Source organism: Malus domestica, chromosome 03 (assembly GCF_042453785.1).
Source record: "Malus domestica chromosome 03, GDT2T_hap1".
NCBI lineage: Eukaryota > Viridiplantae > Streptophyta > Magnoliopsida > Rosales > Rosaceae > Malus > Malus domestica.
Genome location: NC_091663.1, coordinates 22212067 through 22236697, shown reverse-complemented (window position 1 = coordinate 22236697; position 24631 = coordinate 22212067). Strand labels below are relative to the sequence as shown.

The 24631-nt window shown below is 36.4% G+C and overlaps 2 protein-coding genes across 4 annotated transcripts; one reads left to right on the top strand and one right to left on the bottom strand.

Moving 5' to 3' along the window:
- Positions 1–11849: 11849 nt before the first annotated feature.
- Positions 11850–18076, top strand: LOC103426939 (hexokinase-3). Its single transcript, XM_008365023.4, has 9 exons — positions 11850–12462; positions 14193–14343; positions 14453–14635; positions 15043–15117; positions 15691–15846; positions 15991–16089; positions 16189–16316; positions 17309–17390; positions 17482–18076. The coding sequence occupies exons 1-9, from the start codon at positions 12191–12193 to the stop codon at positions 17863–17865; spliced, it is 1530 nt and encodes a 509-aa protein (XP_008363245.3). The 5' UTR covers positions 11850–12190; the 3' UTR covers positions 17866–18076.
- LOC103407903 (pentatricopeptide repeat-containing protein At5g65560-like) lies at positions 18014–23777 on the bottom strand. Of its 3 annotated transcripts, XM_070819159.1 has the most exons (4): positions 20716–23777; positions 20262–20385; positions 19082–19672; positions 18014–18963 (listed from the first exon to the last, which is right to left on the bottom strand). In XM_070819159.1, exon 1 carries the CDS (start codon positions 23719–23721, stop codon positions 21016–21018), a length of 2706 nt encoding a protein of 901 aa, XP_070675260.1. In that variant the 5' UTR covers positions 23722–23777; the 3' UTR covers positions 18014–18963; positions 19082–19672; positions 20262–20385; positions 20716–21015. The 3 variants fall into 3 exon arrangements, with proteins under 3 accessions (XP_070675260.1, XP_070675258.1, XP_070675259.1); XM_070819157.1 differs by having other exon boundaries at positions 18014–19672; XM_070819158.1 differs by having other exon boundaries at positions 18014–19660.
- Between the last annotated feature and the right edge of the window lie 854 nt (positions 23778–24631).

The window sequence follows — 24631 nt, the reverse complement described above, 5'->3', positions numbered from 1 at the left end:
AATCAAATTCTTTATACATGAAGGAAAATATAAACAATTTTTAAGTTCCAGGACTTCCCCAGAGTGTAGTTTAAGCATGTAGGTGCCTATTGCTTTTGCAGAGATTTTAGTGTCGTTCCCAACTCGCACAACCATCTCCCCATTGCGCAGTGACCTGCTCCCTGCTAGTCCTTGCATCGTATTACAGATATGTTGACTAGCGCCTGAATCAAATATCCAGGAATTGGAGCTCACTGTAAAAGCACTCTCTATGACGGAAATAGTCTCTTCAAAAGTTCGTGTCATAAGGCTCGCAATGCGCACCCTGCATTTCTTCTTCCAACGTTCATCATTTCCACAATGAAAGCATGCTCCTTTGGATTTTATTGCCTTCTTCTTATGCAACCTTCTCCTCGTTATTGCGTTCTCACTCCCACTGTCCCTTTTGAAACCTTTTTCAAACTTACAGCACATGTCAATCATCTCGGTAAAAGTATGATCGAATCTATTCACTTTATAGTTTACAATAAACTTAGTGAAATCATCCGAGAGAGATGCAAGGAAAAAGTCTTGGGCCATTTTCCCATCGATGGAAGTTCCTAAACTTTCAAGATCTTGAAAGATCTTTTCCATCTTTTGTCCATGTTTATGGACCGATGTCCCATTTGCCATTTTGGCATTCATTAGACTACAAACTTTTGAGAATCGTACATTACTAGTCTCAATGTCATGCATCTTATGCAAACTTTCAACCATGGCCCAAGAAGTGTCCATGTGCTTATGTAGCTTCATAAGCTCCTCACTAAGTGAAGTGAGGATTAAGCATTTGGTTTGTAAGTCATCCTCATAGTGTCTAGCATAATCTTGACACTCATCCTTTGAAGCTAGTTTCGTAGAAGGTATATGAGGAGGGGATTGCTAAGCACATACAATATATTTTTCACCTTTGAGACATTCTCAATGTGGCGATACCAAGCAAGGAAATGTTGGCCCCTAAGGCCCCTTTTGTCAAGTATAATGGTGGGTATAATTTTAGGCATGTTGTTAACTACATAACATAACAGAAATCGTATTAGATTGTTGTTTTTAAAACTACTTGATTGGGTCTTAAATCAAATAGTACCACCCACTATTTTTGGCAAATTCCACATCCCTCAATGGAATTCGAGAGTTATTTTGAACTCTTAGCGGGGTATGGGAAACTCACCATTACCAAGCCCACATCACGATGAGACGATGTTGGTTAGCAAAAATAATGATGAGAGAATAACGCTTTAGTCATTTACAACTATTGAAATTACCCATGTTTTCGGCCTCTAGAGAATGTTGCCTCACGATGATACGATGTCGGCACCATTGCACTTAGTTAAGTTATTCCCACCATGCTTAGTTCGTGTAGGGGTTCAAGAATAGCCTCACGATGATACGATGTCAGCCATCCTCGTTGCCTACCTCACTACATCATGTATGTATATATGGATTCCTCCTGAATGCAAGCACATACTTTGAACTTCCCCATGATAGGGTGAAGCCGGTGTAGGAGTCACAAACGATTGGAGCCCACCACGGTGGAAGGCCTACGAAGAGATGTTCAAAACATCTCTCGCTTATCAACTTAATATTTGTTTTGTTGAGGGAGTAGTTTTGGGTTACATCAAAATCATTTTAATCTTATTAAAAGAACTTGGGCCTATCACAACTATTGGTCCAAGTTAATATGAATTAGTAGCATATAATACTCCCACTGTTTCGTTGAAACAAGCGAGACTATTTGGAACTACTAACGAACGCATTGCATCCTCATATGGACTATATAGTCATATTAGGTTTTAGGATGATTATGAACCGTTTGATTTGATCCAACACGAGCCTTGTGTTGGACCTTGGGTTTAAGGTAGATAGTTGTTGATTTTAGTTACGCGTTTAATCTAATTAAACCGTTATTTCCTATTGGGCGTTGGACCCAACTATTCCAATTTGCATACATATAAACAAAAAGGAATACTTGAAATAAAGAGAAGGGCTTATGCCCTTTTACAACACATTTGATGGACTTATGTCCATTTACAACAAATTGAACTAATCAAATTACAATCAAATCTAAACTACTTAACCCAAACATTCATAATGTAAAGCGGCCAATCACATAGCTCAATTATTGAGGCCTTTGGTTCATAATCACCATTTTCTTAATCAATCACATTAACTAAGAAAGCAACTTAAACAATTGGTTTTCGGATTCATAGAATTGATTTAAATTGAACTAATTGAAATGAAAATCCAATTCTCATTAAAGAGACAAAACCATTTTGTTCTCATCTTATTTGGGCCAAAAACAATGACCTCAACAATTAGGCCATTATTTAATAAACATAAACTTTTGGGGTCACTTTGTAAAAACACAAAAGTCCACAACTTCATGTAATTACAACTAGAACCCAAAATTTTTTAACAATAACAAAAACATCAATAAAGGAACAAAACAATTTGTCCTTTAGAGTTTTTGGGCCTTAACATAAAAACGTAAACTTTTGGGCCAAAATACAAAAACACAAAAGTATCAAAACTTTATGTAATTGCACAAAATGCCCAAAAATACCATATTCTATAGGGTGGCCGGCTTTTAGTGAAGAAGTGAAAAATTTTCTAAAAAGTTTTTGCAAATTGATTTGTTAGGTGAGATAAAGGTGATTTGGATGGGTTGTAAGATAAAGTTTTGTCAAACATTGAAAAAAATTTGTCTAACATTAAATGCATTAAACATCCTTCACCTATAACCATCACCCAACAAAATAAACCAAAACTTTATGAAAAACATTAAACTTTTGAATCAAAAAATCAAAACTTTTTGTTCTTGGCAAGAACTTCAAGAACATTGAAGAACACTCATGAAAACTCATAATAGCTCCATGAATGTTTTCACTCAATAAAACTCAAATTTTCACTACTCAAAAGAGGGTTAATATCCTAGGGTACTTAGGGGTTCCAAAAGTCACTTTAAAACCTTTTTAACAAGACAAACATGAACCCAAAAATCCACCCTTTGGATTTGGCCGAATTTCCCAACATACATGGCACCAAATTTTAGTTCCAATATTCATGCTTAAATGAACTACATCTACAACATTTGAGATGCTAAATTTTCAAGCAAAATTTATATTCAAAAGCAAGAACAAAGCTTGTAACATTTACAACATTTAAATCACAAATCATGAAAAATCACAAAACCCAAAAGGATTCACCATAAACTAGGCCTAGGCTCTGATACCACTTGAAGGAAAAATTTTGTCCTAACAAAGAACATGTGAGAATATTTGAACACATATGCAAACTATTAACACATTAAAGTAGGCATGCATTCAAAAACTAATTCATAAAACTCATGACTTTCAAAGCCTAGTGAATGGTGAACCAATAAGACTCTTTAACAACATTAAAGAGAAGGTAAGATTTTAGAGATTCATTACCCTTGAAGCTCATCCTTGTTTACACAAGGGATTCACCCAAGTGGGGGGCCTTCAAGTCACCTCCTAGCTCCTTGGATTTTCCTTGTGATTTCCTTCCTTTTGATGCTCCTTTGCTCCTTGAGGATGTGAGGAAAGGATCTCCAAAACACCAAAAGTTTGATGTCTCTAAGTCTCCACACCAAGGATGAAGTGTGAAGATGAAATGGATGACTTAGAGAAGAAAAGATTGCTAGCTAAATCCCCTCTAAGTGGCCGGCCTCTTTAGAGAAAAAGAGAGAATAGGTTTCACCTCTTTTCATCAAGAAAACCCTAATGAGAAATAAAGCTATAAAGTTGATTTTATACTTCATTTCAAATGAGTTGCAAACTTGTAATTAATCCAAGTTTGCAACCATCACCCTTATGGCCGGCCTTACTTAAATGATTGGGCTTATTGCCCATTTTGTTTTAGTTGTCATACAACTTGAACATAATGGGCCTTGTGGACCAAAACACTTTTGGGCCCCAAAACCCAAAACCAACTTAAAAGCCCAATACGAACCTTTCATTAAATTAATTAACTAATTAATTAATCTTGACCATTTTTCAATTAAACCATTTAATTGCATATCCATTTTATTTATATTTTTTCACTTTCATCCTTACTCGGTGTACGATCCATTAGGTTCCAATTAGCGAGGCAGTGGGCGATTGTTACTCTTAACGATCGATTATGAATTGAAACTACATTTCAATTCTCCCTTTGATTAAGATTAGTGTTTGTTAATCTTCAGGGCTTCCACAAACCATGAGTGACACCTAGCAGCATGTCATGGTTACCCAAGCTAAGTAGAATTGGTTGGAGAACCTATCCAGTTACAACTACAACGCAATACGGTCCTTATCTAATACAATACTCTTAATCACATTGTTTGAATGATAGTTTGTTTCATGTCTACTATCTAATGTGATACTTCTCTATATGATTCAATTGAATATGATTTGGAGCAAATTTCCTAAGTCATATTCATATGCTTTGGCCAAAGACTCTCGAATCATATCTTAGAGTATTCTCCTTCCACCATGGAAGGTTAGAGATCCCTTGTTGTGCATTCATATGCCTACATGACTAGATAGCTTGACCCCAACAATGTCGTGGACACTCTCAATGGAATGCTTTTGACATGATCAAAGATCAAGGACCTAACCATTAGACATCTATGATGCCTCAGGTCAAAGGACTACTTTGCATATTGCAACTAACGAGTTCTTACATGACATGTATGTTCGAACTCTCTTTTGATCGTTGTTCAGTGTACTCGATTACTCTTTCGAGCATCTATGTGTTTGTCTTAGTGTCAAACACTAAATGACTTGAGACTAGTCATACTCGCGCTTGAGTTGACATAACACATACTAACCTTAGCGGATTGTCAATGCCCAATTGGCAATCCTATGGCTAGGAACGTTTTAGGAATGAACATAAGAGAAAGGTCTCGTTAATCTAACTTACTTAAATCACTTCTCTCTTAGATTAAATACATTCCTTGGATTCCCTTATTGCTTAAACACGTGATACATTAAATAGTGATTAACAATAAGCTTTGCCCTTCATTAAACATATAATAGTTTAATACAATAAGTATTCCAAAAGCTATTACATCAAATGAGTGGTTTTGCGGGCATACTTCCAACAGTGTGGTCCATGTGGTCACTATCCTTAAAACCACACAATAAACTCAAAATCTCAATATGTCACACATACACACTACAATTTCCCGTCCAAGGATAAAACTATCATTTTACATCGTCGAAAATTATATGTGTTGGGACGGGCTGTGACACATTAAATGGCAACATTTTTTGAGAACCCTTTCAAATTTGGATCCTGTGTTAAGAGTTTTGAGAGGAATATTTACCCAACTCCCTTTTTCCATAGCTATGCTATAGTTTATAAAAGGGTAAATAGAAGGACACACCATTAAATGATAAGATTATTGTTTGCACAAAGAATGACTTTCGAAAAATGATAAATACGCATTCTTGCTTAATATTATTCGACGTTTTTATTTGATTTAATAGAGATAACTTCAATATTTATGCGTGGGGCCGGTACGTTCTTAAGAAAAATATATGCCGAAGAATAAAAAAACACTTTGTGTCGACCAAATAGTTCCACTATCGTAGCAATTAATATATTATTTTTGGTGAAAGATGAGTTTATTTGGCCTTGTTAATCTGCACGTAGCAAAAAAGGAAAAAAAAGGTAAAGGAAAAGGGGAAAAGGAGAGATAATTAAATGGGTATATGTCTAAATCAAGGCATGTCACGTAGGTTCGTCATCGTTTATATGTCACTGCTTACAATATGACTTGTATCTCATTGGCCATGCACAAGTCAGATGCTTGAAAATCCATAAGATTTTGACCTAAACTACCCAAATCTCAGCAAATATCCCAATGAAAATCTAAATTCGTGCCTTTTGTTAGTGCATTATTACACCTCACTTTCATATTTGCCATCATGATTGTGACATCTAAATCATGAGTTATCACCTTGGATTTATCTCACCCTTTTATTGATATCTTAGTTATACTATTATCTGGGGTCAAGATGGACATAAAAGCGTAAAGCTATACTAGAGTTTTTACTGTTTGAATTGTTGTATTGTATTTATTTTTATATGAGAGTTTTTACATTGAATCCTTCTTATGGGAATATTGATCTCTATTTTAGGTACATTGACTCAAGCTAAAATACGTTGAATTTATATGGTACATTGACTCACGTCAACATACATTGAATATCTTATGATACATTAGCACTCGCGTCAACACTACCCCTCAAGTTGGTGCGTAAATCATAAGCCCAACTTGCCAAGTGAGTCATGAAACAATTTTGCAGACACCGTATGTGTTAAAACATCTGTCAGTTGTTGGTATGTCCTCACGAATGAAATGTCTACTAACTGAATATCTAGCTTCTCCTTGATAAAATATTGATCCACCTCAACTTATTTAGTCTGATCAAGTTGTGCCGGATTACTTGCTATCTCTCGTGCTACTTGATTGTTACAATATAAAAACATAGGCTCCTTGGGCTTGATATTTTATTTTTTTTTGAAATTCAAATCGGACAGTGACCTTAAGATTGAAAATTTTGATTGGTGAGTTGCTGAAAAAGTTGGCTAGTCCGAAACCTATTAGGATTGAGGGACAATAATGTAATTATATATAGAATTGTTTTGGTTGATTTTTCATTGGTAACTAAACTTAAAAATATGATACTTTAGCTAAAAGATTTTTTTAAAAGAAAAATAAATTGGTATTTAAACTAAAAGATCTCTAAATATAACAAGGAGAGTTTAAGCACATAAATTAAGCTACTGTTAGGGGATGTTTACTTGCAAGGAATTAAATTCGAATGTATTAGTATTATTTCTATTCATGTGTTTACTGACAACAAAAGGAATAAAAAAATAGGTCCCATATTTTGGGTATAGCATACCTCAAAAATGATGGTATCCCAATAACATAAGGAGAATGTTTATCTCATCCCTCATTCCTTTACATACCCATTCCTTCTCATATCCAAGATTAATTTGATGTCTCTTATGAGAGAGCTCATAGGTCTAGCAAACCAGTTTGACCGAAATATAAAATAAAGCTTATATAGTAAAACCTCTAAAGTAGTACTCTATAAAGGAATAATCTTTTAAGTTATAAAAATTTTTGACCCCAACTTGAGACGATTTATTTATAGGAATAAACTTCACATTGTAATAAGTTATGATTATTTTTTATCTTATATTAAGGAAACACACATTCACATAGTAGTAACGGTCAATTAGTACAAAAAATGTAACATTACAAGCAAAAGTTTAAGATGAGTTAAAATATTTCTCTAATGTTGTTTGGGACAATGTTGTAGTTTCTAGAGTTAATGTCACATCTTCGAGGTTGCTCGTATATATGTGCAAGAAATAAAATGCTTGGCACCCCAAGGAATCGTATATAGAAAATACAATATTCATTAAGGATAAATAAGTAATATTTTTTAACTACACCTATATTAAGTAATTGGTCCCAACTTTATGACTTTATAAAGGTTTTATTGTATTAGTGATGACCTTATTATATACATTATCAACTTGTTTCATTTTCTTTTTGCCATGACTAACGTATAACTAAAATCTTCTCATTGTTTTTATAGTACATGACGTTACATGCATGCATGCTAAGAATTTTGAGATAAACTTTAACGAAGGAAAAAAAAAAGGGCAATGGAAGTGTTGAAACTATATGAGACATATGAATGGGTGTTTTCCCAATGCATGGGTTGCTTTACTTATAAATTTTGTTTACCATACCTGTTACAACTGCATCTGCTGAAATATGTTTTTCAAAATTAAAGTTGATCAAATCTTATCTTCGATCAACCATGTCACAAGAAAGATTGAATGAGTGTTATTTCATCAATTGAAAAAGAATTGGTAGAAAAATTAGATTATGTAAACTTAATTAGTACATTTGCATTTAGAAACGCGAAAAATGCGAGACGTATAATATTTAAGTAATGTTTGCATATATTTTTTTAATATTAATAAATAATGATATTTGATGTAGAAATAGACTTTTTCATATATTGAGCGAATATTTTTTTTTGTACATATCAATGTGCAAAAGGTTGAGAGTCAGAGAACTCTAGGACCAAACTTCAAAAGCTTGACTAGGGCCCCAAATTCTCAGGGGCGGCCCTGCATGTATAACATTTTTCTTGATCTTTTTCTTATTCTTATGAGTTTATGTTAAAGATGGTTCCATTTATGTTTAAATGAATAACATGTAAGTGTGGTTTTCGACCGTTAGAAGCAGCCAAAATATGACTATGAGATCATGAAAAAAGTTGAGATTTAAATTGATTGGGGACAATGTCTCAACTTCTTATGAATTCTAGTTAGATTTCTTAACCTTCTAACTTGGGAATTCTTCGCATTTTCAATAATAATAATAAAAAATCCATCTCTCTAACAAAAAAATTATATAAAAAAAATCCATATCTTTTGTTTGCTACAATGTGATTTCTATAATTGACAACTGTAATATCCTACTAGAGAGAAAAAAAAAGAAAAAAAAAAAGAAGGTTTGTTTACCTAAATTTTGGAAGAATTGAAGGTGGTCCATTTCACATTGTGGCATATTGTCACATTGACATTTAGAGTGTCGTTATTATATGAGTCCTTTCTATTTTTTCAAAACGTGACACTAATACTTGTTCACATATTGTATTTAATTTGGTTGATCAAATTTTATTTATATGTTAATAAAAATAATAAATAAATAAAAGGTTTTGGGCAGAGAAACAAAAATATATAGATATATAATACAATACAGCACAGGATTATGGGGAAAAGGGTGAGGAAGTACTTGTTGTATGTGGTAGCTTTACAGCGAGGCTAGCTGGGTCTTAGCGGGAGCCAGCTGGCGAGTGTACGGCGGCGCATACGCAGCTACCGTCGCCGTTTCCCTCTTTTCGGAACGCAGCTGTCATCGAATATGGCATTGCCAACCCCCACGGGCCACGCCCCACACAACAAAAAAAAACCCCAATTTTTTTTTTTTTAAATTTAAAATTATTTGATTGGGGAGAGAGAGGCCAAAGGCCCAAAACCCTTCCTTACACAGCTTTTTGTTCCGGTTTTGCCCTTTTTGGTTTTCTTTTTTGGTACATGGATGGATCCATCTCGCACCTCAATTGTGAAGTGTAGTCAGTGATGAAAATCATGAAACCCCAACTTTTTTTTTCCTTTTTCAAATGATGGATTGTTAGATACTATTATTTTGATACGACTCAAAGTATTCTATGGCCGCCTCTAATGGCACACTAAGGTCTTTTTCTCATTTAGAAAAATCTTCACTGGTCATGTTGTCAAAACATACAATTAACGGTGTAAACATACAATTAAAGTATTCTATAGCAGCCTCTAATCTTCATTTTAAAGTTAAACAGTAAAAAACATTTGCTAAAAGTAAAATATCCCATTTATTTTAATTGCAACGACATCTAGAGAGCATATTTTAAAAGTAGTTTGTATGTTGCTTTTTAAAGCTGATTTAACAAAAAGAGGAGTTAGAGTCTTTAATGAATATTTTTAATTAATGTAATACGCTCATTAATTAAAAAATGACATTATTTATCATTCTAAACACATTTTTTCCCTGAGTACAAAGTGACAATCACCACCTACCCTTACAAACTCTAACCTCTTACACCACCACTGCCATTACCACCACTACTGTTGCCACCACCAACATTACAACCATACCCGCCACCACTACCATCGCAATTGCCACTACCATCATTGATGGCATTGCCACCATCACCATAAACACAACCGCCACCATTGCCATCACAACCACAACGGCCACCATCGCTGTTGTCGCCACCTTTACCACCATTGTTACCTATGCAGCCTAACCACCACACCCCTTTATTGGCACCACCACCACCATCACAACATTGCCTTCACCATCACCTACACTATTATGTCCATTTTTTGCAATTATACAATGTTATCATTTTTACATTAAAATTTATCAAACGCTTTTACACTGCTTTTCAAACTAACACTTTTAAAATATAGTTTATTAAATGCTCAACCGCTTTATCTTGCACCTGATTATTCTTAAAATACAACATAAGCAGTTTTTCAAAAAAGCACATCAATCCCAAATTGGCCCATAATAATACAAAAGGAATTTATGTGGAGCAAAAAAATAATTGCAAAAATCCAAAAGGCGACGCGTAGACATTTTCTCAAGAAAGACAAGATTGCTTTCATTAAATGGGTAGGCTTTTCAGATTCCTCACTAGGGGTGAGTTCGGTTTCATTTGGTTCTGTTCAATTTTCTTTTGATTTTTTTCAATTTGGATTTTTTTTCAATTTGGTTTTGTTCGGTTTGGTTTTAGTACGGTTTTGGTTTTTATTTTATTTTATCGAACTTGATACTTTTTTAGTATGGAATTTAGAAAAGGCTTGCATTGGTAGACTAATAATAAGAACAAGTGGAAAGTGGGAAGGTAGTTGTATATATACAAGATCATATAAACCAATCCTATTATATTAACAACCTCAATTGCAAAGAAAAATGATCACCGTATCCATTTAAAAAGCAAACAAACAAAGAAGCTCTTCCAAGTTCCAAATCCTTCCAAAACTTTCGTCTATAACCAATGAAATATACTCCCTAATTGAACCAAGTATGCTTCTTGAAAAAGCCCTAGGTTAGTTTCAAACTTGGCAACAAAGTTTCACAAAAGAAACACTATGGGCATACATTCATAAAGTGTAAAGGGATTCAATTTGGTTCGGTTCAGTTCGGTTTCCAAACCTCCAAAACCAAAACCAAACCAATAAAGTTCGGTTCAGTTCGGCTTTTTCTTTTTCAGTTTGATTTTTTTCGATTTTCGGTTTTTCGGTTTCGGTTCGATGTTCGGTCCAATTTTTTTCGGTTTTTCGGTTTTTTGAACCCACCCTTATTCCTGGCCCAGCTTAGCATCCTTAAAGGTTCAAGTAGCTGACAACAAATGCTCAAAGCTCCTCTGCTCGTGGCATGGAAAAGTCAAAGGTATTAACAATAGGGTTAATTACTAAATCCTATATGCTAATACATTCTAATTGAATATCACCTTTATTAAGTAAGGAATTTCTATCACAATCAATCAGAGATATTCCCATCACCATCCTAAGATATTATCTCCTAATTGATATCTTGGGAATATTATTGCCTCGCGCATCTTACATATGACATATCTTTGCCAATAGGATGCCGTCATGTGTAGTGCAAAACTCGAACCCCATGGTTGGCAACCTTCTCCTACAAATACCTCAATCTCCATTAATTTTCGGTAAGTTTTTTGCTACGCATACAAACCCTAAATAATCAGTATTTTCAAGGGAACTAACTTAAGCATCAGAAATCTATTGGTCAAATCCCCCACTTGGTGGGCGTGTGATGCTTTAGTCTTTAATGTGTTGATTATTTTGTAAGTATATATTTGTCAAGACAGAAGACAGTGGATTATTGCTACCACAATTTCTACTTATGAAAAAATGCATAGTTGCATACTTATTCCAAATACGAAGACTACGAAAGCATCTTTGAGTCTTTAGTTCACCCCCAATTGGAAGTCTCATAATCTTCCACACAAAATCAAACTAATTATTATCCCACAATCACAAATCATGACAAATTTTACCACACACGAGTATAAAATCTTGGATTTCCCTTTAACCTCCACAAAATCTTCCCCCACAAGGGTGAAAAAATCGCCGCAGATCAGAACAAATCCACCATTTGGACGAATAAGGGCAATTTTGTCATTTTGACCACTATTTAAGTATCCACCATGCGCATTCGTCCTACACTGGCTTCACCTCTCTCTCTAGCGCCTTTTCTCGAGCGGGTCACCCGCACCACTTTCCGGCCACTATCGCCGGAAATACCACCGGAGATCAAACTCCGACCAGTGTCCGTCGATAAATTCAAACTGTTGGAACCATCTAAACGCCGCTTTTGACTGTTGGAGGGTGTGAGAGTGACAGAGAGAGAGCTCTCACAAAATCACAATCAAACGCCACAAACCACATAAGCCGGACCGCGTTCATGGTGACACGGTGTCGTTTCGCTAGTAGGCCGACGAGACGACGCCGTTTGGCGGTGAGATTTTGAATTGGGAACAGGGGGCGTGGATAAGTCAGGGGTATGGGGAAGGTGGCGGTGGGATTGGCGGTTGGGGTGGCGGTGGCGGCGTGTGCGGTGGCGACGATGGTGGTGGGTCGGAGGATAAGGAGCAGAAGGAAGTGGGGAAGAGTGTTTGGGGTCTTGAAGGACCTGGAGCTAAGCTGTGAAACCACAGTGGGGAGGTTGAGGCAGGTGGTGGACGCCATGGCGGTGGAGATGCACGCTGGCTTGGCCTCTGACGGTGGCTCCAAGCTCAAAATGCTGCTCACTTTTGTGGATAAACTACCCGATGGGTAATAGTTTTGAATGCTCCACTTGATTTTCTTCTTCCATGGGGATTTTCTTTTATCTGTTTAATCAATTAGGTTTTGGTTTTTTGGTGGTTTTAGATGGTAATGTTGTATTTGATGAAAATTTGGGTGGTTCTGTTAATCGGGATTTTTTTCTTTCTTTTTCTAATTGGATTTTAATGGGTTTATTGTTTATGTTTTGTTGCGTTTCTTTGATTATTTGGGGCAAGAAAGTAACTTTATTTTAATGTTTTCATATTTAGGGATGTATTTGATTGGAGATTACTTGGTTTGATGATTTATTATTTTGTTACAATTCTCTTACTGTCATAGTTCTTTTTCAATTTATCTTGTGTTACTGTAGTTTCGTTCCCCCCACTTTTGTATGCATTTCGTATTACTATCTGATGTGTGTCGTCGAATAGTTCTCTCGTTTATATTTCTTAGCAAAGGTGCTATTTTGGAATTGTTGGATATTGGTCTTCTTTCTGCCCTTCGTCTCAGTTGAACTGATATTCAAGTTCTTCGATTGGGATGATTGAACTGACATTCAAGTTCTTCAATTGGGATGTTGGTTTTCTTATTTTTTAAATTTTATAGTCGTCCTTGATGTTTTGACGTTCGACACTAATTGATCAATCCAATCAGTATTGTGCTTGGGCATAAGTTTGTTTCTTGAAAATTTACCAATATGACTTCGAGAATCGAAAGGGTTCTTTCTTCCATTTCCTTCTGTTCTCACGCTGATATAGTGAAAGTCTTTATGAGTGTGGTTTTAAGATTCAATGTATTGCTCATCTAGAAGTATTTGACTTTTCATTTTGTATTAACCTCAAAATCTATTCCACAGTACTTTCACATTCAGTTATGTCATGTTTGGATGAAAATTTCATCTAACTTTGGACTCGATTGTTAAATATGCACTACAAGAACACTACCAATGAACTACTCAAGCACTACAAAACACTACAAATGCACTCTAACTTTTGTACTGCATTCCTAACAATTTTAGCCTAAGTTACATGGAGCTCTAAAGTCCCTCATTTAAACACACTATCATAGTTTTCAACTAGGACATGATTGTGCCATTTATTGGTGACACTGTTGGCCATCAGCTTAGACATAAATATAGTTGATAAGTCATTATTTACTTAGAAATATATACTATCCTGTTTTACGTCCATATCAATTATCCGTCCAGCTTGCCAATGATTGATGCAATGTCTTGTTGTCAATAAAATGACCCATTGCCTCTGAATCTATAATTTGAAAATGTGTTCCAGTATATGATGTTTGTAATGGTGATGATATTGTGTACAATAATAGCGTGAAAGTCTTGTGTGGCTGTTGTGATGGCTGTATTTTGGTTGGTGTGGATAACCAAATAAAAGATTTTTTTATTTTTTTTAAATATGGTGGGGTGGGTATGGAGCTTTTGTTGGATACAGTTTGATTTTGGACTTCTTTATATAGGCTTTGGTTTCTGTTGAGTTTCAAGAGGTACTATTCTTCTTGATGATGCAAATTGGCAGGATGTTGTCATTTAATATTATGTTTAGCTTAGCTTTGGTGATAGGTTTCCTGTTATCTTATTGACAGTGCTTAAAGTTTCTCTATTGCTGGACAGTTTGTTGATTCTGCATGTGCATAGTCTTTTAGTTCTTTATAAGTATTGTTTCTTGTTAAAAAAGAAAATGAGATTGATTAGTTTTATTTTTTATCTTTTGGGTCAGGAGCGAAAAAGGAACTTATTATGCACTAGATCTTGGCGGTACTAACTTTAGGGTCTTGCGGGTTAAGCTTGGAGGTACAAGGTCCTCTACCTTGGAACATGATGTACATCAACAAGATATTCCTCAAAATTTGATGACTGGGACAAGCGAGGTAACTGAATTTGTACATTCAGATATCTATAACTGCGTAGCACATACTTGAAAACTCTCAACGTTCTACCGTTAGTGTCATGAAGCTGATATATCTCAATTGCCTGCAGGTTCTATTTGATTTTATTGCTTCATCAGTAAAGGAGTTTGTTGAAAGAGAAACAGACGATTCTAAGCTTTCGCTGGACAGAAGAAGGGAGCTTGGATTTATGTTCTCTTTTCCAGTGAAACAAACCTCTGTTTCATCAGGCACTTTATTAAAATGGACAAAAGGGTTTGCGATTGAAGACATGGTTAGTTGCATGGTGTCCAGTATATTGTACTTCAACAAAACTCAACTATTATAGGGAACTTTGTGAAGGCAAGAGTATAGTTGCTTGAAAAAATATCTTATTGCTGATGCATAACAAGTCTTACATGGATCACTATTTTAATCAGTTTGAGGTTCATTTTTTAGGTTGAGTTTTGATTTGTGCATGATCCAGAAAGCTGATTCCATGTGGTCCAAACCAAATACCAAAAAAGAAAAAAAAACCAAATAATCATCTTGATTTTGTTTAATTGTATCAACTAAGACATGTCGTAAAAAGGATTTGATGATTTTGGAATTTTCTTAATAAGTTGTTTTTTAGTAAATTATGTGTGCAGGAGCTTCCCCCCTTCTCACCTGATATATGCGTGCTTTAAAATGTTTTGTTAGATTGGAAAAGAGGTTGCAGGATGCTTGGAGAAAGCAATGACCAAGAAGGGTCTAAATATGAGTGTGGCAGCACTTGTAAGATTGCTGTTTCTCATCTTTAAATAATATTACTTATTGTAAATTCCTATTAGATTAAATTTGTGCTAACATGGGATTTGTTTAAGTGGAAAAAATGTTCTAGAAATTTTATCTTTGAAATAGAAAATATTGTTTTAAGGGGAAAATTCTTAATATTGTCTCTGCTACATATACTGTAGTCCCTAAATCACATGGGAAGCTAGTTGATCACTGTAATAAATTCACTATATGTTTGGTGGTATTATTGTTATGCCTATACGTCTTTTATCGAATTGAAAATTATGCCTGGACTCTTGAATTTCTTTTATATAGACTACTCTTCTTAGGAAAAGCAATTCATTGAACGAAAACTATTAAGTGGTTTTTATAAAAGGAAAGGGTAACGGCTTCTGATGTGGAACCCTAAATTCAGTATTTTTGCATTGTAACTTGTGAACATAAAAATATCCTTGTATTTTATCAATTATGTAACTTTTGCGGGCATGTGCCCCTGTACAATTATTTGTATGATTCTGATTACTGCTTTGGATGTAAAATCTGTAAACATAGTTCTTCTTTTCCTTTAACCAGGTCAATGACTCTGTGGGAACATTATCACTTGGACATTATCACGACACAGACACTGTTGCTGCAGTAATAATTGGAACTGGCACTAATGCCTGTTATTTGGAAAGGACAGATGCTATAATTAAGTCTCAAGGACTACTTACAGCATCTGGAGGCATGGTATCTATTATCTTGTATCCCTTCTTATATACATGCATATGTTTATATAATTTATTCCTGTACCTTGATGAGATGGTGCTTTTTCCAACCATCTGTTCACATGAGATTGTTGTTTTGAAATAATATTTAATTGTTCTTTATTAGGTTGTCAATATGGAATGGGGAAATTTTTGGTCTTCTCATTTACCAAGAACTGTGTATGATACTGAATTAGATGCTGATAGCCCTAATCCAAATGATCAGGTAAGATTCATTTTATTACTCGTGTTATTATTGATTTTGCAGTTGTTGAATCAAATATGATGTTTTAGAATCTCATTTAGTCAAAGAACTTTTCAACAGGGTTTTGAAAAATTGATATCGGGAATGTACCTGGGCGATGTTGTTAGGAGAGTGATTGTCAGAATGTCACAGGAGTCGGATATTTTTGAGCCTATATCTTCCAAGTTATATATGCCTTTCATTTTGAGGTATTCTCTCTCTGCGCCATTTGCTGATACAGTTTCGTTTTATTGGCTGAATTGCAAAATGCCATTAGAATAATTAGTTAATATTGATATGATCATTGTTCTAAAATCCCCGCCTAGGCGCTTGGCGGTTGGTCACCGCCACAATTAACCCCTAGGCGTTTAAAGAAAAATAAGCAAGGGCGCCTAGACCTGCCTAGGCGCTTGCCTAGCCTGCCTAAACCCACCTAGATCGCCTAGGTCGCGTCTCTCACTTGTACACAAAATAGATAACTTCTTCTAGGCAGCCGTCTAGCCTGTCTAAACCCACCTAGACCGCCTAGGTCGTGACTCTCACTTAGACAGAAAATAGATAACTTTCATTTTACATTTTATTTTTTTTCAATAAATTCTAAGAGACTTGTTGGATACTTGGATGAACACATTATACATGCTTGTTCCCCATATTTTCAATTTGTTCTAGTACTTTATAATTTATGTATTCCAATACAATTATATTTTTCTCTAGTGTAGGCATATTTTTATATGTTCATGTTATATACAACTTTTTTCTGAAAACATTAGAAAATTTTGACTGGCAAGTTTCGGTAATGTTATCATGCGTTGAAGGCTTAATGTGAAAATACTATGCAATATCAATTTATGTGATTTCTCCATCTTCACAAAAGCATTTAAAATTGAACCTTATATTATGCTCAGGACGATCAAGCTTCTAATATTGTTTGTAAACGTTAGAAGTATGAAATGAAATGATGGGAAATTAGAGATGTATTGCAAGATAGTTTATCCCCTGTTATATGTAACAAACTCCCTATTGGTAATTGTTGTGGATCTCTTCTGCATGTTTCCCAAGCCCCGTTACGTATTGTAAGCATCTGTGGCATTAGGGCATTTCCTACGATTTGCTTCTAAGTAAAATGTTGGAAAATTCTATTATACAACCGGAGTCAATTGTCTTCTTTTAAAAATACTATTCTTCGGTGTATATTTTCCAGGACGCCGTTGATTGCTGCAATGCATGAGGATGACTCTCCAGACTTGGAAGAAGTAGGACGCATTTTAAGAGAAAACCTGGAGGTAGACGAGACACAATCTATTCATATTGATTCTTTCCATCAAGGATTTCTAGTTTCTAACAGAATATTGTTTGGTGATCTGGCCATTTCAGATTCCGGATGTCCCTCTGAAGGTCCGAAAGCTCATAGTCAAGGTGTGTGACGTTGTGACGCGCAGGGCTGCTCGATTGGCAGCTGCTGGTATTGTGGGGATCTTAAAGAAGATTGGCCGGGATGGGAGTGGTGGAATCACAGGCGGAAGAAGTAGAAGCGATCACAGAATGAGAAGAACGGTTGTGGCAATGGAGGGGGGTTTGTATACAGAATATACAATGTTTAGAGAGTACTTGCATGAAGCGTTGACGGAAATATTAGGCGAAGATATTGCGAAACATGTCGTACTCATCAAGGTCACGGAGGACGGATCGGCCACGGGAGCAGCTCTGCTAGCTGCTTCACGTTCATCCTACCCAGTGGATAACGTACGGTTGCTATGATTATATATATATATATATATATACGTATACCCCCCTGCAATTGTAGATTTCATTTTCCATAGGTGACATCTGTTTGTGTAAAAGGAAAGTTTGTCCATATTTTCCTTATAAATTTTTTTTGTAAATGTGTATGCTTATGCTACCAATGGAAATGGAAATCAATGTAATTCTTTGAAATGGCAGGACTAATGGATGACCTACTTTCGGAAAATTCTAAGAATTCTCAACTGGGTTGTTAAAAAGCGCTACAAGAAAATTACCGAAAAATTACTCAAAACACTAGAAAGCTAATACTAAAATGCTACAAATCCAACAAAGTATAAATAAAAAATGTCTGGACTTGTTGCACCTTGTATATGAAACCCTATTCTATACAAACGTAATGATGACACCGGCTGCAGAGAAACCGTTGAAGAATAAGATTCCGGTGAAGGAAGCATGGCGACAAAACCCGTCAAGCCCAACACCACCACCAAACCTGGTGCTCGAACGACCCCACTCCACCACCACCATCACCAACCTTCCAAGGCTCAAGCCCATCTTTAACCTTCTAGACAGTCGAATCCTGCTGCAAAGACATGTATGGTGAAGCAGCCTTCTACACAGCAGCGTACTGACTCCTCCGGATCCACCCCAACCCCCCTCCCTTCCAAGCTCCTCCCACTGACAACTCCTGAGCAATTTAGACAATATTCTCAGAGACCCTCAGCGCCGTTCGCCTTCTCGAACTCAAGAGAGGAAGCTGGAGAACCACTTCAATAGCTTGAACAATGATGATCCCAACATACAAGAACACTTTCAGTTGGAGATAACTGATGCTACCGATTATTTCCATTCCATGGGCGGCTCAATGGACCGCGCAACTTTGGTGTGTGAAAGCATTGCAAGGAAGATTTTCCCCTGAAATTGTACCTAGGCCTCGAGATCCAACAGTGGCTGATGGAGGAGATTGTGGACCCCTTCAAATGTGCTCATAGAACTGACATTGAGGCCAATTGAGCGAGAGCCCTGCTCCTGCTTAGCTGAGAAGTATTTGAAGGACTTGAAAGCCTCGGGTGGCAACTCCTCAAACTCCAAGATGATATATCCGCAGGTGCCCTGCTCACACAATATCACGCACTATGTGACAGATTATGACTTGCGTGAAGTGGCTGAGCTTCAGTGGCAGGCAGTGGTTGAGCACATGTATTTGAAGCAGGGGAAATTAAAAAACTACCTGGCTGTGTATGACAGGGCAATCTTGACTGACCAAGCCAATGATGTGGCTTTGGCTTTGGCTTTGACAGTGTTGGTGTTCGATCTGGGTGGGGCACCATGGAAAAGAAAGGCCTTCACTTTTGGTCGAAACCCTCGGCTGTTTACCATACAAGACCGTGATCTTAGGTCCAAGAGCGCCTTTGTGAGGAGAATGGACGAAATGGTTGATGTGACGTGAAGACATTTGAAGCTTGAGCGATGATCAAAAGGGTGTTTGTGTCTCCTACGCCCCAAAGCCATCTCTGCCAAATAGTATCAAGATCTTGTTGTCTCCTACTGCCTTTACTGTTTTCCTTCCATTAAACCTCTTCAGCATTCAACTCGCTGCTGGGAAGCTGAATAACTGCTGGCGAGAAGACAATATATCCCAGCTTCTTTATGGGAAAACTGGCAGACATTGTCAAGCAAAGATTACCGATCAAAGGGGTCGGTGGAGATTTACAATCGAAACAACCTCTTCTCTTGGTGATGTATTGTTTTCCAGCAACTGGACAGTCTCCTAGAAAGATTGTTCAAGTTTAGTCCTGTGCTTCATGGACTACCAACGAAGCTGGTTAATTTGATGGAGAATGGTGATTTACAACAGCAAAACAAAAACTTGTTAAAATGATTAACTGGTTATTTTGAATGTTTTCAAAGAGGAGAAAGAACATGATTCGTAAAGGAAATAACAGATTGAGTTATGCAACATCAGGTTATATCATATGAAGCTACCACGGAGAGTTAAACTAAAACAATTAAGCAACGGAGAGTTATCCCAAGATAACCTAGTAATTTGTTTACCTTGACCAGTAATTTGTTTATCCAGTTTTAAATCTTAGTCAGGGATATGCTTAAGAAATGTTTTAATTTGATTTCAAATTTTCCCATCTAAAATAAAATGATATTAAGTGTTGGTAAATTATAAAACAACGGTAAAGATTTTGTCTCTTATACACCAATTAGGCAGTAAATTACTTGATAAAATAACAAAAGCAACCCACAATCAAAAGAGTGAGACACAGAGACAAATTTAAAACCACAAACCCATTCAAGGTCATTTCTTTGCCTCCATTTCCTTAGCAACCAAAGACAAAATAACAGAACACCAAACAAAGACAACGGAGCTGAATTTAATGAAACAATAGACTTGGTTTTACCTTTAACATACTTATGGTGCACAAGATACTGATGAAGCCTCAAAGAATTTGGAAGATATTTAAACTTTTTGGATATTGTTTTAATACTTTCTCGTGAACCAAGTGGTAACCTTCAAGCTATACCCTGCAAAACAAATCTACGGATCAGAATGTTTAGCTCCAAGTGTATATATATTATACATACATATATGTGCATGTGCATGTGTGTGCCCACACGTGTGTACTAGCAGGCTCTAGTCCAAACTCAAGATTGTTCACAAGGAAATGTGCCAGATAAGATATGTATGAATGGGAAAAAGAAAAGTATGTAGATGGGTATATCTACTTCAGAAACAGATAAAATTTACACCTCGAATGAATTAGCCATATGATGCATGGATTTGTGTTAGGGAACGCATCAATAAATGATAGGATATCTAACCAAATGAATCTGAGATTTTAGATACAAACTTGCCTTATGATCTTCACAAATGCTTGTAAACTTGGTGGAAGCACTGAAGCTACAATCAGCTTACGGAATATCCTTAATGAGAATCAGTGCTGAAGCTACAGAGCACAACATCATATCCTTAGTTTCTAAGGCTTGTTGTGTGACAAAAACATCCAATTATTATTCTGGTACAGGTGATATTGGTGGAGGGAGGGGATTCAATCAGAATATCTCAGGTGCAGGGGGTCAACGCTTTAACCCACTTGAGCTACAAGCCCCTTGCGACATCCAATTCTTTTTTAAAAACAACATAGAGTATCAGTATCATGTCCCATTAAGTCCCTCAGTCAACATTCTATTTGTCTCAGGATGAAGCTGGCAACCCATTTTCTCCATGACTGTTAGCAGCTCTGATCCTCTATTTAAATGGCCCCTCTTAATCAAACCATCAAGGAGAAGTTTCCAAGCTACTTCATCATAGTTATACCCACAGCGAAGCATGCTACAAAAAACTTCCTTAGCCTTCTCGTCATTCTCTTCATCAAAAAGGCCACTTACAAGCAACTTGCACGACTCTAATGCTGGTAAATAACCATGCTCAATCATAGTATGCACTAGAATTGCTGCTTCTCCATACACATGCATCTCACAGCAACAATTAACAAGAGAATTATAAATATCTTCGTTGGGAGAAATACCCATATCTCTCATATGATCATATAACCTCTGGGCCACTTCCAAGTTTCTCTCTTTGCAAAGTCTTACTATAAGCTCGCCATAGGTGTTCATATTGGGAGCACAACCATGTCCAACCATCTTCTCAAATAGCTCCAAAGCAATTTCAAAATCCATGGTCTTCCATATATCAGTGATATTTCCAGAGACATTCAACATTATATCGAGACCCACTGCTTTGCTGTTTGTCATGACGAACTTCTTATTTGAGAGATATTTGATTAGAAAGGAATAGGTACGATGACAAGGCTCACAACCAGAATCAAACATGCGCTTAAGAACATCAAACGCACAATCAATTAATCCCATACGGACATATCCATCAATTAAAAATGTGTAAGTCAACGAATCTGCAGAAATTCCTTCTCCATTCATCTTACTCATCAGCTTCTCCGCTTCATTTATATTCCCTAACGCACAATATGCCTGAATTAATGTGTTGTAAGTAATTAGAGTAGGCTTGTTACCGACAGAGACCATTTTATTGAGAAGCTGATGAGCACGATCAAAGTCACCTTCTTTCAGAACATGATTAATTAAAATATTATAATGAGGGACTGTAGGCTTCACACCTATACATAACATCTTTTCCATGACTGAGGATGCTTCTATCATTTTTTTCTCTTTGAAAAGCCCATGTATCAAGGCATTGATAGCATATGAATTTGGCAAACAATCCTCAGCAAGCATACTATCAAATAGAGAAAGGGCATCATCGATTTTCCCAATCTTGCAGTAACCATCAATTAAAGCAGTAAACATCTCTGTACTTGACTTGATGCCATTCTTCTTGAGAGTATCAAACATGGTTTGAGCTTCCTGTAATCTCTTCCACTTACAGAGACCATCGATGAAAATACAGTAAGTAATCTGGTCAGGAGCCAAACCACTATGAGTCATCAAATTAAGCAACCTATGAGCACTATCGAAATGACCTCCTTTACACTGGCCATGGAGTAATGAGTTATATGTAACCAAGTTTGGTGAGAGCTTCCGTTCAAGCATGTTGTTAAGCAGTGCCATTGCCTGGTGCACATTATTCCTTTTACACAACCCGTCAATCAATACACTGAATGTGTGAACATCTGGGCAACAAACATTTGATTCCATCAAAGCCAAAATCTCAAGTGCAGCCTCAACTGTTCCCTCCTTGCAATACCCATTTATTAATGCATTGTATGTGACAACATTAGGACTCAATCCTTTCTCCAGCATCTGATTTAGCACCTTTCTAGCATAATCAAGCTTATTTTCCTTACACATGCTATCAATGAGCACACAATAAGTATATACATTGGGTTCACAACCCTTCTCTATCATCTCTTTAAATAGATTAATTGCTTCTAGTTTCCTTCTTGATCCACACAATGCATGAATAAGAACCGTATATGTTCTCACATTAGGAAAACAATTATCGCCCCCCTGCCCCATGTGAGAGAACAACTTGAGTGCCTCATCAATGCGATGAGCCTCACAAAACCCCCAAATTAAATAATTATACGAAACCACGTCTCTTGGACAGCCCTTATCCGGCATTACCTCAAAAATCTTAAAAGCATTATCCACATCCTTGTTCCTACAATGCCCCATTATCAATGAACTGTATGTAAAACTAGTGGGGTTAAAACCTGCCTGCACTATCTTACTGACATACAAATTGGCCCCGGCCACATTTCCCAATTTACAATAAGCAACCACCATGGTATTCAACGTAACAATATCCGGCGGAATCTTGTCGGCCAACATTTCCAAAAACACAGTTTTCACATCATCAATTAGTAAAAACTTAGACACAGATATTAGGAGCCAGTTGTAGGACCTGAGAGTGAGCTTGAACTCGACGAAACCAGAACCGCCGTTGTTCATCCGGCGCAACAGGTCGAGCACAAAGTGGGCGTCCTCAGGCGAATCGCAGGCCTTGAGCATCGAAATCCGGATCTTCTCGGCGGCATCGAGCCAGCGATTGGGAAGCAGAATGTTGAGGAGCAATGAGGAATGAGAGTGGACGGTGTGCTTGTATCGGGGGATTTCGGCGATCCAGCGGAAGAAGGAGAGGGCAATTTGGGGGTGGAGGTTGCGGGCGAAGAGGGAAGAGACATGGGAAGGGGATATGGAGGGGATTAGGTTTCTGAGGGAAGGGTGTTTCTGCCAATTCCGGTGAGAGAGGACGGCGAAGAGCTCGGAAGAGATATCGGGCGGCGGTGTTGCGGTGGCGAGTGAAGACAAGGGTTTGAGGAGGAGGAGGAGGGTTTGGCGCGTGGTGATCACCGCCGTCAGTTCTCTTCTCATCATCATATTCGTGAGTTTTCCACTAGTAGCTTCCGCTGTATGAAGTTTCCGCTATTTTACGCTTTGTACCAGCATGCTCAGCGAATTGTGCCGTCTAAAATATCCATAATATCTCGATATTTTCATCTAAATTTTCATGTTTTTGGATTACCGTTATTTTTTTTGATAATCGATATTTCCGATATCATCGATATTTTAGACCTTACTAAGTCACTCATGTATCTTACCATGCATGTATAAAGTGTAAAATATTGTACTAATTCATTATATATAAATGATTACAGTGTGTTTAAACTTCTTTTATTAATTACTACATATTTTCTACACTCATAATGTTTGTCAGCTCGCTATATAATCAACTTAAATCAGTTATATCTATCATGCAATGCATTTCCTTCCAATTTTTTGTGATAAACTAATAGATAATTGACTAAATAAACATCCTGTAAAGTTTTAATAAAAATTTCCAAGTTTTTCTTACAATTTCCGTGGTTTTTATTCAATTTTTATCGATATCGATAATATCCCGATATTTCCATCGAAATTTTCGTGTTTTTGGACTATCGATATTTCCGATATCATCGATATTTTATATTTTGGTCCTTAGTATCTTTGATTTCTATTTTACTTTAATTCTTTAAAATTTATAAGAGTATTAGCCGTGATGTCGAAAGATAAATGTAAAATGTTGTTAGATTTTTCCTTCTTCTAACTCATATATATTTTTGTTATAAATGACATTAGTAGGACTCATTTTTAAAAAGAAATCAATTAAAATAATTTTTCATGATTTATAATTGATGCATTAATAGAACACATACAAATAATTAAAGAATTAATTAACATCACCTTTTTTATTTTGTCAAATTTGACAGAAAAGGACTCATATGTCAAACCATGTAAAATTGATATATCG

Excerpts from the sequence above, each read along its gene's own strand:
- LOC103407903 (XM_070819157.1), bottom strand. The coding sequence starts at position 23,721 with ATGATGATGAGAAGAGAACTGACGGCGGTGATCACCACGCGCCAAACC.
- LOC103426939 (XM_008365023.4), top strand. The coding sequence starts at position 12,191 with ATGGGGAAGGTGGCGGTGGGATTGGCGGTTGGGGTGGCGGTGGCGGCG. Across the intron at positions 16,317-17,308 it reads TATATGCCTTTCATTTTGAG|GACGCCGTTGATTGCTGCAA; the intron begins GTATTCTCTCTC and ends TATATTTTCCAG. Across the intron at positions 17,391-17,481 it reads TTTTAAGAGAAAACCTGGAG|ATTCCGGATGTCCCTCTGAA; the intron begins GTAGACGAGACA and ends TGGCCATTTCAG.